Below are 14117 nucleotides of genomic sequence, written 5' to 3'. Positions count from 1 at the left end.
TGTATTATGTGCCACTACAGTTTGCAAAAGGATCTCTAATTTATCTACTCCATTCAGAGCAATCTCAGATAATCAGGAGAGTGATGAATTCTGACTGTCTTATAGCCAACATAGAGTTTTTTAGTATCTTATCTGATCTTCTATTTCCCTTATTTCTTCTAACTGCCTTCTAACTTAAAGTTGATATTGGCTGGGTTTTTTTTTAACACAATAATGTATTTGTTTATATGATTTTTGTTTGTTTGTTTGTTTATTTACAAAGCATAATGATATTCCTATCTATTGGCTGGACTTTCACATCACACAGGACCAATAAACGAGCCATGAAATCTGTAGGAGGAACTGTTTCCATAAATGTCAAACCTGGTCTTTGCAATGGAACATTTTTACTACTTTCTCTCGGATGTGTTTGGTCTTCACCCCATAGACAAGAGGATTGAAGAAAGGTGGAACCAGTAGGTAAAGGTTGGACAGGGTGATATGTATGTATGATGGAATATAAGATCCAGATCTGTGAGTGAAAAAGGAAAAAAAAGCAAGGAGATAGAATTGGAAGAAGACACATAGGTGGGGAATACATGTATTAAATGCTTTAAGACGTGCCTCTTTCTGAGGCAGGCGGAAGACAGTGATAAATATTTGTACATAGGAGAGGGCGATCAACATGAAGTCCAGGCCACCAACAATAAAAGCCCCAAGGAGACCATAGAATTTATTAATGTAAACGTCTTCAGCAGCAAGCTTCACGACGGCCATGTGTTCACAGTAAGTGTGGGATATTAACTTGGTTCGATAAAGTGTCAGACGACACTTTATGAGCAACAGACATGGGATGACCAGAATGGCAGGCCGCAGTGTCACTGCAACTCCAATGTGAGTGACTAGTTGTCGAGTGAATATGGTAGCATGCCTCAGAGGGTAACAGATTGCTACATAGCGGTCCAGAGCCATAGCCAGCAGGACTCCTGATTCAATACCCTGAAATGTGTGGATGAGCCACATCTGAAAGAGGCAAACATCAAAAAAGATCTCTGGCAAGTGGAACCAAAAAGTTCCAAGCATCTTGGGGACAAAGATGGTGCTAAGTGCAATGTCTGTGGCTCCCAACATGGCCAGAAAGATATACATAGGCTCATGGAGACTGGGTTCAGATATGATGATGATCAATAGCAGAGAATTTCCCACCAAAGCAATGACGTACATAGCACAGAATGGAATCCCAATCCAACACTGTATACTTTCTAGACCAGGGATCCCAATGAAGATCAGCACAGAGGGCATGAACATGGTGCCATTTGTAATAGGCATGGCAGTCCAGGGGTCTCTTTGTTAAAGAGGCTAGCTTTAGCAAAAATAATTCTGTGTATTCTAATATGTCCTATTTTTTATCCAGTCATAAATTACTGAATGAGAAGAATAGGAGAACCAATTCAACAGCTTAGTTATCATTTTTTAAAGAGTTAGAAAAAGTCAAGGGAAAGGTTAACAGTGTGTAGTTTACCAAAATCAGCCACCCACACTAAGTGATACCCACAGCAAGAAAACTGAGTATTTGGGCAACATCCTTATGATGGGGCCACGGTAATCACGCTTCTTAGTGGGGTTCTTCTTCCTGCCCCATTCCATCTTCTCCCCCTTTTAACCTGGTCATAGAAATCAGAGAATAAAAAATTGGAATGATACTGTAAACAGAGAAACACCAAAATCCACTGTACCTTGAGCCTCATTTTTCTCTCATCTTTTGTCTCCTTTCTATCATGTATACAACCTAGATTAGAAATCTGGGTATTTCTATGGAATATACCAACTTTTCTTTGATAAAGTATCAATTGAAGATCCCATCATACATAAATATAATAACCATTCATGATCTTGAATTTCCTCCTCACTAAAGTTTTGCAAATATGACACTGCTGTGGAACCAGACTCTATCAAGAAAGACAATGGCAGCGGCATAATTTCTATGGCAATTCTGTTTCAGGACACAAATGCTCAATGCAAATAGTTTGGTGAAATAGGCGCCCATAGCTTCTCACACTCTTTTTTGCACATATTATAGAGGAAGGACAGTTTGACAATATTAAATAAAATTAAAAGGGTTAAAGGGTACCTGGTATAAAAGAGAAATCCTGGGTGTCTCACCAAGACAGCCAGAAGGAAGAAGCTGAAGTGACTGATGTAGGATAAGGTTAAGTGAATGAGATTGGGAGCCTAGTGTCAGCAGAGATGATGATCCTTGCATTGATATTGGGGGTACATACCAGTGAGGGCAAGTAAAAAGTTCTAGTTTTTATCTCCTACAGAAGCCGACATAAGAAGAAGATGAAGAAGTGGGGTTTTTTTTTTTTTCAAAATTAATCAAGAGATTCCATGGATAATAGTTAACAAACATATAGGTACATTCATGTGGAAGTGCCTGGGGAGGCACCAGAGATGGGAAGAGAAGTTTCCAAAAACAATTCTCATTGCAATCTGCAGACTGTTACTGGGGACACTTCACACTCTCCAGTAACTGCATTCCAGCAATGAAGTATAGTTCAGATGTGAGGCTCACTAGACTACACATTGGTCATTTTTTTTAAGTGAGGACACAGAGGTTGCCTAAGTGATCAGTTGTTGAGATCTAAATGAAGCTGATCTGTGTATCTTTAAATTATTCTTTCCTGAAGCATTTTGAAACATCAGCCCATAAATTAAGTCTTGACGTCCCAATATTAATCTGAGCTTTTCCCTGGCCCCCAACAACCTAATGACTCCTCTAAAAATTCAAATTTGGAATGATGTGGATATTATTCCACTATATCACCCTCCCAAAGGAGAATTCTTTAGTAGGGAATCCTGGAGATGACTTTATGTGTGCTTTTGCCTTTTCATGCCTGTTTGTCTACTGTGCAATGCTCATTTTTAGAAAGACTTATCCTCGTGTGGAAGAGACAAACTTTCTGAAACCACCATCCCCCTTTTTGAATTACAGATATTCAGTAAAAATATCATAAGATTCAAGTTACTCATGATCTGTTCTCCTTCAATTAAAACATATGCAGTTCTACCCATCTTGGCCGGCAGCATGTTGCTAACTTCCTTAACCTCTCTATTTTGTAACACAGATTTTCCAGTTTATCATGAGTGCTTTTGAATTGTACTTTCTAAATCTCAAAGTAAGAGTCTACCAAAAATTTATTTGTATTCCTTAATGATTAGCAATTTTGCTGTGGAGTCTATATTCATTGATTGTACTTTGTTTATACTTCAACTTTTAGAATTTCAAGTTGAGCTAAACTGCTACTCACTTACTTAGTATATAGAAGCAGCAGAGGTAAGTGGCTAGAACAGGAGAAGTTTCCTCATGATGGTCATACTTACTTAGTATCCAGAAGCAGCAGTGGGAGGTGACTGGATCAGGAGAAGGTTGATCTTTGCTTTTCCTAGGAGTGGATTGTCTGGGTTTTCTAACATAGTTTTCCCTTATGACCAAACTTCATAAGCTTCTTGCATATCGTGAGATTTTTTTTTTTTTTTTTTTACTCCCTGTGGCAAAGAAGGAGGGTTAGAGCCACAGGAACAACCATCATTTCTCAGGACAACATCTTACTCAATTCCCAGGAGACCTGCTATATCTAGGGCAGCCAGGAGCTGGTACTGTTGAAGCATCTTCTCTAATTCAAACAGTGTAGTGTGTTTCACACTACCACATATGTGATTCCTTGTTCTTACTTACTTATATGATGGAGAAATGGAACACAAAATGGGGACTCCAAAGCTGGAACTCCAAGTCTTGCCTGAGTAAAGTGGCCAGCTTTATCCCAGGCTTTTTAAGGAAAGGAAATTGCTTTCACACAAATGGTAGCCTCTTCCTATTTATCCCACTTACTTAGTCTTGACCATCCCATGGAGATTCAGAGGATTTCCAGATGCAGTTCAGTGATCCCAGGGAGGCGCGTGTTATAGAGTTGTAGGAGGAAGTTTAGAAGTTGCAGGGAGTTATTGTATAGTAAGCCTCTTGTCCATCTGCCTGACTCCTGGGCTATACCATTTGTCCTTTTTTATCTTCGGACATTCCCTTCATGCTCTCATAGCAAGCTTTTTGGAGTAAGTCCCTCATTCCTTGCATCATACATAGGGCCTATGTCAATGTGACACATATCTCAACCCATTAACCTATACATGTGTTTTCCTATTACCCTGGACTCGGCACCTAATTAGCTGGAATACCCAGTTCAAGGGGACCCCCAAGATGGGAGTGAAGAAGCTCTTCAATGACTATACATGCAGCACGATTCTGGGGGTAGGTCCTCTTTATACCTTCAAAAGTTGATATGTTCCTGAATCTGCAGCTTGGAATGATTTCACCTGAAAAGGGGACTAAGTGGCAACCAAAATACCAACAGATCCACGTGGGGACTCAATCAGTTGGTCTCAGTAGCCTGCCTGGTCTTTGTTCATCAAGGAGGTCACAAAAACCATCTCTAGGGAGAGTGGAAGTAGATTTAGATATAATAAAATGCAGGACTCTCAAGTCCTGATCAATACCAATTGCTAATTACCCTTCTTGGGATCATGTGCTACCTGGTGCAGACCATTCCACTGACTACCTGAGAGAAACCAAATGCCAGAGGCAAAAGTATACTTTACATAATACTGTGAGGTTATTTGAGCAGCATGTGGTGGTTAAAAGCCAACTTTTGGAAGGAAACAGCTCTGCTCCTTCCTAGCCAGGACTCAAACTTGGGCTGTTTGTGCTTCTGAATACTTATTTTACCTCTTCCAAGCCTCACTGCCATCATCGGTAAGATAAGAATACAACAACAGAAGCTCTTCATTGACTTCTGAAGTGACTGATGCAGCTCACTGCCACTCTCCCCTGCCAGACACATGCCAGTTGATGTTCCAGGGAGCTGAACTGCTCTCCCCTCAGTCTTTCTCTCCTTTCCTCACCAGCTGAATTTGGAGCTGGTCAGCAGTCAGCTGTTTTCCTCTAAATCTCAATTGATGCATGCTATGTTTGTTGTTATAATTAGATGTGTCAATTAAATATTAGGTAAATAAAAACAAAGAAAGTCAATCAATGTAACTAACATTGTAAACAAAAGGAAGGAAAAAAGCCATGATTTCAATAACTTCAGAGAAAGCATATGAAAATATTCAATATCCAATTAAAGTAAAAACCATCAGAGAACTAGGAGTAATAAAAAACTTCTTCAACTGATTAAATATATCCATGAAAAATCTATTGAATACCATATTTAAAAGTGTAAAACTAAAATTTCTCCATAGATTGAGAGAGATGCCAGGATGCCTCTTTGTCAATACCTTTATTCAACAGTGTACACAGGTCCAGATTATAGCAATAGTATCATATTGTATTAGTTTTGACTTCTTATTCAGAAATATCACACAGTTATATCCATTAATCATCCTTTTTGTATATAATCTCTAAAATTCATATGGTTGCCTTTGTCTTCTCCTGGAAGGATAATGTCCTCATCAATTATTCAGTATGTACTATGATTGCCACAACTTCCTGAAACACTTAATCCCCTAAACAGAATCAAAATGTGTCAATTCCATGCTTATTATCTCACAAAAATCATATTTTTCCTTCTCTAATATCCACCAATATGTTTCATTCCTTTTGTCATGGTATTTGCCATTTCTTACTTTGTATATATTTCATGTTCACATACATTTTATTAAACATCAAGAACAACAAGGCTCAAATTTATTTGCTTTATTCAACAAGACTTTTTTCCTAAAAAAAATATCCTCTACCACCTCTGCCTTTTGAATGCCTTTGTCCCTTCCATTTTCTGTAATGCTATGTTTTCTTGGGTGTTTTCTTCCTCTGACTATGTAGAAGTCCAAAATTTGAGAAGAAGCTATGTCTCTCTGTATACTCATTTCTTTTTTTGATAATCATCTTATTGTTTCACAGTCTCGAAAGTTGAATGAATAGAATTTAACCAGATATCTGTTGTTGGTGCATCCTGAAAGTGGTGGAAGGTAGGTGGGCAGAGGAACAACAAAGAGTGAAGGTCTGAAATCACTTCTTTAGAGTCAGTCTCTCATATGCCAGTTTTGTGTTTGGATCATACTTTATTTCAGGGTCTCATCATGGTTCATTCAAGTCATCATCTTTGTTTTTCTTGGCGGTATCAGAATAAACTCCCTTCTATGCAGATATTCTAGGTAATGATGTCACATATTACCTTAAGTCATCACATTGATTCCTTTTGAAAACCATTGATCAACAAAATGTTCAAATTGTTCATTATTCTCATTTTGTTGAGATTCTCAGAAGCCTCAGGCATTGATTGCCCTATGCATTGCTGATAACAAGTATAAATCCAATAGAAGTCTCTTTTTAAAAGATTTTATTAATTTTCATGAGAGATACAAAAAGAGAGGCAGAGACAGGCAGAGAGAGAAGCAGGCTCCCTGCCGGGAGTCTGATATGGGACTCGATCCCAGGACCTGTGGTTATGACCTGAGCCAAAGGCAGATGCTCAACCACTGAGGCACCCATGCATCCTTGACACAGTTCTTATATTCAAGATACATGCATTAGGCAATTACCTCATGCAGTAGTGGAAGTCCGTTTTGTATGTTCGTTTTTAGATCTTCCACCTTCAAATTTGTACAAAATTCGAATTAGGTAAAATCATGAAACTTGTGTGTATAGAAGGATTATCTTTGTGAAAGTATTGATTATATTTTCATTTCTGAAGCATATTAGGGAGTGGAAGATGACAAGCAAAAAGGGTTATACAGTTTATGAATCAACTTTTATAAAATTCTTGAGACTAAAACCTGCTCTGTAGTGACAGAAAGTAAATCAATGGTTGATGGGGCTTGTCCAGTGTGTAAGGAGGTTCAGTAGAATTCTGGCACAAAGAGCATGAGGAAATATTTGGGAGTGATGCTTAAGTTTATTATTAATTGTAGTGATGGATTCATAGGTGTGAATCAGTTATTATACATGATAAACTGTTAAAAAAGCATATTAGTGAATATGCTTACCTTTTCCATAAATCTTTTCAGTATACCTCTCTTAGCAAACTCATCACCATTTATAGTCTATGTTTATATATTTTTGGTGTTGCTAATATTTTTATCACTGGTTTTATATTATTTTTATTTTTTTCAGTATTGCAGAATATAATCAAACATAGGTGATTCCAAAGTTGTCAAAATAAAATACACAAGCAAATATTAAAAATGAGATATAGTCAGAAAAATATAGCTCTGGGCTGGGTTACCAGTTTGAGAATATTGATGTATGACCTGGTCCCTGGAAGTTACCTGGAATTGTGCTGTAATAATTTGTGTAATTTGTGTAATTTGGCTTCTATGTACGTCTAAGTTTTGCCAGAGAGGTACCTCTAGGTTTAAAGAAATAGGGCAAAAACACAGAAATAACTGAAAAACCTTGAAATATCAGCATTCTTTTGCTCTAATATGAACAACAAACCAAATTTCTTAAGACATCTATGGTTATTGAACTCCTCATTCTATTATAAGCATATAAAATTAAATATCTTGGAACACAGATATTTTTGGTAGATATTAATATTTAACATATTGATGTTGCTCCTTTGAATCCTCTTAAAATGCCTATAGAAATATTCAACAATAATCCAGATGGCTTTTTGGAGAAAAATATTTTCAGGACATGATCACAGATTTGTTTGGTCTTCACACCAGGACTATCGGGTTGAGGAAAGGAGGGACTAACAGATAAAGGCTTGATAAGAGGATATGAATATAAGGTGGTATGTAAGAAACAAACCTATGTGTTAAGAAGGAGAAGAAGGCAAGGAGGTAGAACTGTAAAAAGACACAGATGTGGACAAGGCAGGTATTAAAGGCCTTGAATCGTGCCTCCTTCTGAGGCAATTGAAGCACAGTGATAAAGATCTGAACATAAGACAAGGTGATGAAGATTGTGTCAAACCCCAAGATACTGAAGGCAACAAAAAGACCATATATCTTGTTGACCCGGACAGATATCTTCAGTGGCCACCTTCACAATGGCCATGTGCTCACAATAAGTATGGGAGATGACTGTAGTTCGGTAGAGTTTAAGATGACATTTGAGGAGTCCTAGGCATGGTGTTACAGGAATGGCAGCCCTTGGATGCCTGGGTCGCTCAGTGGTTAAGGATCTACCTTCTGTTCAGGTCATGATCCGCTGTCCTAGGATTGAATCCTGCATCAGGCTTCCTTCAGGGAGCCTGCTTCTCCCTCTATCTATGTCTCTACCTCTCTCTGTGTGTCTCTTGTGCATAAATAAACAAATTTAAAAAAAAATAAGAATGGCAGTCCTGAGTGTCACCACAACTCCAGTGTGAGTCAAGAGTTGTTGGGAGGGGCAGCCCGGATGGTTTAGTGGTTTAGTGCCGCCTTCAGCCCAGGGCCTGATCCTGGAGACCTGGGATCAATTCCCATGTCAGGCTCCCTATATGGGTCTGCTTCTCCCTCTGCCTGTGTCTCTGCCTCTCTCTCTCTCTCTCTCTCTCTCTGTCTCTCATGAATAAATAAATAAAATATTTTTAAAAAGAGTTGTTGGGAGAAGACAGTGGTGTGTCTCAAGAGGTCACAGATGGTCACATAACAATCTAGGGCCATTGCCAGTAGGATGCCTGATTCAATTGCCTGGAATGAGTGAATAAGCCACATTTGTAGAAGGCAGGCTGCAAAGGAAATCTCTGCCAAATGAAACCAGAAGATGTCTTATGTTTATGTGTGTGTGTGTGTATATATATATATATATATATACACACACACACATACACACATTTTATATATATATATATATATATATATACACATTGTCTTTGTCTTTGACTAATATTACAGCATAATGTTCTCAATTTTCATTACTATTGTGACAAATAAGAGGATTTCCTTCTTTCTCGTGGCTTAATAAATTAATAATCAGACAAATGTAAGTCAAAACCTCAATGAGATATCACCTCACTCTTGTAAGAAGGCCTATCCTCAATAAGGGAAAAGATAATATGTATTTAGGAAATTTAGTGAAAAAGGAACCACTGCTCATAATTCGTGGGAATGCAGCCCCTTTGGAAAGCAATATAAGTTTCAATGAAAATTTTGAAAAAATTATCTACATATAATCTAGCAATTCCACTTCTGGGTATATAGCCAAAGGACAGGAAAACAGAAATTGAAGAAATATTTGCAATACTCTGTTTAATGCAGCATTATTCACAGTAGCCAAGACATGGAAACAACCTTATTGCCCATCAGCATACAAATGGATAAGGGAGATGTGACATATATATGCAATGGAATATTAACCATCTTATTATTTTCTTTGAATGACTCCTTTCAAATTTTCTCTTTTCACAAAGTCATTATAAGAACAACCATCAGGTTCTATGCTTCTACATGCCTTAATCATCAAAGACAAAAATTAAGCAGATGAGATTGCTTCTTTTTTAGTCTTTGACTAGTGGACCAAAGAGTGCTTTTTATCTCATGTTTGCTCCTCATCGCCTGTGCTTATTTTGGCGACTGTGAAGAATGCTTATTAGATACAGAGCATACACATTTCAAAAACTGGATTCGAATGGGATGACATAAAGCAACCAGAGTGGTGGTAGACAATTCTGCTGTTCATAATTCGAAGACAATTTGAACAGAATATTTTTCGGTTTTGCAGCTCACAAGCTTAACATCTCAGAATAGTGTCTTCATAGCCTAATCTCTCTCCCATAGACTCAGAATGTTTGCAACCTAATTTGTCAAAGTTTCCATATTTTTCCAAAATGTGCAAGTTTTCCAACTTATTCTCTCAGAAAATAAGTTAATCGTGACTGTTTTCTTTGGCAGTCCCTGTCAGATCTTGTTCTTACTATGACCTGCTATTTGCACATCTCTTGTATTTATTCCCAAGTGCCAATCTGTGTCCTCTGCTCTTCTCTCTCTTCCCATTAATAAACATTTTTACCTTCCTAATCCTGAAAAAACATTGATTCTTCAGTATTTTATGTAACATAGATTATCTATAAACTTAGATTACCTCTAACCATGTAAGATTACCTAGTATGCACCTCAGATCAACTGCAGGAGCATTTATTGCCTCCTTTTCTTTAAAAGTATTCAACTCTAAGAAAGGATTTCCTTTCTGAGACTCTTTGTTCTTGAACCCTTCCTTTTAACAAATATACAGTATGCCAAACTAGATCTTCCTCAAATCTTCCTAAAATAACATTACTACCCCAAAATCAGAAATTTATATCCTGATGATTTCATTCAATACACAATAATTAAGAATTCACTATATTCCAAGTATTTTGAAGTAATTTGAGAATAAGTAAAATATATTTATTCAATAACTAATTGTGCTCAGTGATTGAATTTCAAAGCTAATATCCACCATTTCTTAAATATGTACTATATGATTCACCTTCATATTTTCATATAGTTTTGCATATTTTATCTTGTTAACTTCTGATATTGACATTATTACCGTATATTATATTAATGAATAATTAACTTGTAAGTAAATCTACTAGGATCCAAATTCCATGGCATACTGACCCAGAAAGAACAAAAGTTAATTTGTATACTCTGAGATTTTATAATTATACTTCAGTAAGGATATGGGATATATATCAATGTGTAACCACATGAAATGGGGTTGTGTAAAAACATACAACAAATTTTAATTGGTTGAGCCTGTTGAGATTGTGATGAAAACAACTCACATATCTTTCTTTATTTTACTAAATGGACGTAACATATACATTACACATATTCTTATTATATGCTACATGTCTGATATAAAACCACATTAGTTATGCCATGAATCTGTATAATAGATAGCACTAAGTTTTTGGCTCAAAATTGTGTGCTACTATCTTTATCAGGAATATCCCCGGGATATTTATCCCTTGGGAGATTTATCATGGCCATGTGGGTCACTATTGTCTTAGAGAATCTTTACAGGATAATGTGCAAACTGAAATTCAATAGCAGTATATATCATGAGTAATCAGAAGGAAAGCAAAAAAAAAAAAAAGAGGAAGGAAGAAAGTAAACAAAGGAGCAGGTAAATGAAATTGAAAAACATTCCTTCAATCTAAGAGGCCAAAAATTGTATGAAGAAAGCAGTTAGTTTTCTTCCTGATAGCTTTACATTTCTAACTTCATGAGATCTCAACAACTGGCATTTATTAGTCAGATAAATGTTGTGTTCTGTGGTAACTCTGTATATTGTAGGGGGCTTAGCAGTATCCCCACTCCTACTCATTATGCCAATTGTTCTCTCTTATCATGAAAATCAAAAATGTTTCAAGCAATGCCAAATGTCACCTGCATGTGTGGGGAGGGACACAACATACCTGGTTACTACTTATTGTTCTAGAGTCTTTCATTGAAGAAAAAGAGTCTTTAATTAAATGAAAATTAACGTTTTGGAGCTTTAATCAAAATGGGCACAATAAATCTGACTAGGCAGGGGAATCATTCTTTAATAGGCCTTCACCAAATAAAGGAGATGGAAGAGCATTCCCTGAGGAAATACGTTGAACAAAATCAAAGAAGCGTGAAATGTACAGTGGGATCACAAATCAATAAGTAATTTTCACATATGAATTGATGCATAAACAGAAATGATGGTTGTTGGGGCTAAGCAAAAGGGAAGAATAACAAATGTCGTTACAATTTTATTAAGCAAAATAATTTCAAAACCTTAGATGGAATAACAAGTTTGGTTTATGTTTGCCTTTAAAAATCCATTCTGTTGGCAGAATGATAAATGGCTTACAATGATGAGATCTGGCATAGGGAAATGAAGTTAGAAGGATACTTGTGATAGTCCAGATGGGGTAGGATGAAGTGATCTGGCTTCATTGGAAGACTAACATGGGAACAATGTCTGTGCTGCTCACTGACTTGATGGATGGAAATCATGGGAGGTGAGACTAAGATACCTTTGGGTTGAGAGTAACGGCACTAGATCACAAGACAAGCTTGAAACAACTGTGTGTGTACAGATATGTACATGTTTAGAAGAGGAAGGAGACATATCTTAAACCTTGAAATGTGTGGGCCAGGTAAACAATCAGGGGTTCTCATTTTCAGCATCAACCCTGAACTCTTAGGGTTACTTACAACCCATTTCTGACTCGGGCTGATTCTCAAAACCTAAAAGAATGAAGGGATTGAGGTCTAAAGCTACTCTCCCTACAATCTCAGGAAATCTTACCCTATGCAGAGTTTGTGACATTCATCCTTTGATCTCTGTCTCAAGCCCCCAGGGGTAGATTCTCAGAAACAAAATTATTACACATTTATTAACCCATATTCTTCTCTCAGGTCTTCCTCTTCTCAGGCCTACTTTATAATCTGTCACCGATTGTGTGATTCAGTGATTCAGAAATATTCTGAAGGGCAACACGAAACAGAATCTTCATGTTTGAGCAATCAGCTACTGCAAGATTCTGTGGCTTTTTTTTTTTTTTTTTTTTAAGATCCTGGCATCTTCTTAGCTCATAAGGGTGTTGTGTTCTCTTTGAAACCAGTCCTCCATTTCCCACACTCAGTACAGAATCTAAGGCCCAAAGATTTACCTGGAATCCTCCATGATAACATACATAGAAGCCACAGGGTGAAACTCTTTTGGTGTTTCATATAGTAAGGATGGATGTTTTGTACTATAGGAGCCACCTGGGGGACTATTTTGCACTAATCACTGGTGAGCTATAAATCAGCTTCAGACAAAGGTGAAAAGCAGGCACAATATGGTTCAAACCCTAGGAGAACTTGTCTCATAGCAGATCTGCATCTAATAAAAATTCTCCATTCCTGCTGTCCTTGGGAGGACTGGGAACCAAAACAACTGTCCTTTCAGAAGCTTTTAAGAGAAAATAGTACCCCAAGATAATGCAGTCAATGACACTTATATACTAAATAATGAGCCAAATGAAGGGAAATAAAAACATCTAAAGGTATTCAGAGTAATCAATGTAGACATGATAACAGAGAACTAAATGGAATATATCTATGTGATATAGAAATTGTTCTATTTCTTTAGAATTATCATGAAATGATGTTATGTGTTTTTAGATTTTACTGCCAGTCGCCATATATATATCAACTTCCCAACTATGAATTATTTTTATGGCTGGTGTTTACTTAGTTGACAAAAAAAAGAGGGGGGTTGAGGGGGAGTTTGTGACTTAAACAGGATTTTAAGCTTTGGGATCAAGAAGAGGAAAGGAAAAGATTCTGAATCTGCGTGGTACAAAAAAATATCTAACAAGGCTGTGTTACATGCATCTATGTGACAGACATGATAGCCTCACTTAGAGTTACATGGTTTTTGTCATTGATTGCATCTGGCTGCATTTAGCAGACATGTTCTTTTTTGTACTGAGAGACTCTCTGACTCCCATCTTGTCATTAAATTGCCATAAAGTTATCTTCATCCTGTAATACGGCTACTTCATGGGCTGGGTTACCTCACAGGGGCTTAGGGGAGCTGGTTGTGTGCATCTCTTCCCAGTTCTGCACTCAGTTACATGGTAAATTCAAATCAACCATAGTAGAAATAGGTACACCAGAAAACAATGTATATCAGAATGCCAGCCACCCAACAGAATAGCATCTGATGAATTCAAAATAAAATAAAATATCTTCAGAGAAAACAAAAGAATAGTTTGCACATAGAATATGATATAGGCTGCTATGAGGCCAGCAGGTTCTGAAATTCAAACACTACTCTCTCTATAGAGAATTGGAGTATTAGAAGCATGTTGAATGACCCACAAGATATTTTTGGGAAATGCAAAAACTGTTTGAACCTCACAGAATCATAATGCTATTGAATGTTAAAGAAAAAATTACTCTTAGGTAATGCTTAGTTAAACGCCATTAGTGCTGGCAGGCACCTGGGTGGCTCAGTGGTTGAGCATCTGCCGTTGGCTAAGATCATGAACTCAGCATCTGGGTCACAAAAGTATTCTGGAATTAGAGAAGAGACAGTAACATAAATTTCTGAAAATACAAAATAGTGTTTTGTACATGTGAAGGGGTGAATTTTATAGCAGGGGGATTGCTTCTCCCTCTGGCTAAGTCTCTGCCTCTCTCTT

The 14117-nt window shown here is 37.2% G+C and overlaps 1 protein-coding gene and 1 pseudogene across 1 annotated transcript; both read right to left on the bottom strand.

Annotated features, from left to right (window-relative positions):
- Nucleotides 1–357: 357 nt before the first annotated feature.
- On the bottom strand, nt 358–1308 carry LOC140615275 (olfactory receptor 52A5-like). The gene has a single exon (XM_072795192.1). The coding sequence runs from the start codon at nt 1306–1308 to the stop codon at nt 358–360; it is 951 nt and encodes a 316-aa protein (XP_072651293.1).
- A 6262-nt stretch (nt 1309–7570) lies between these two features.
- Nucleotides 7571–12440, bottom strand: LOC140615274 (olfactory receptor 52A5-like; annotated as a pseudogene).
- Nucleotides 12441–14117: the final 1677 nt, after the last annotated feature.

The sequence above is a fragment of the Canis lupus genome, chromosome 23, assembly GCF_048164855.1.
Source record: "Canis lupus baileyi chromosome 23, mCanLup2.hap1, whole genome shotgun sequence".
Classification (NCBI taxonomy): Eukaryota; Metazoa; Chordata; class Mammalia; order Carnivora; family Canidae; genus Canis; species Canis lupus.
Note: the sequence above shows the minus strand (reverse complement) of the source record. Positions and strands in the feature narration are given on the sequence as shown.

Bases quoted from the DNA above. Each gene is read 5' to 3' on its own strand.
- LOC140615275 (XM_072795192.1), bottom strand. From the start codon at position 1,308: ATGCCTATTACAAATGGCACCATGTTCATGCCCTCTGTGCTGATCTTC.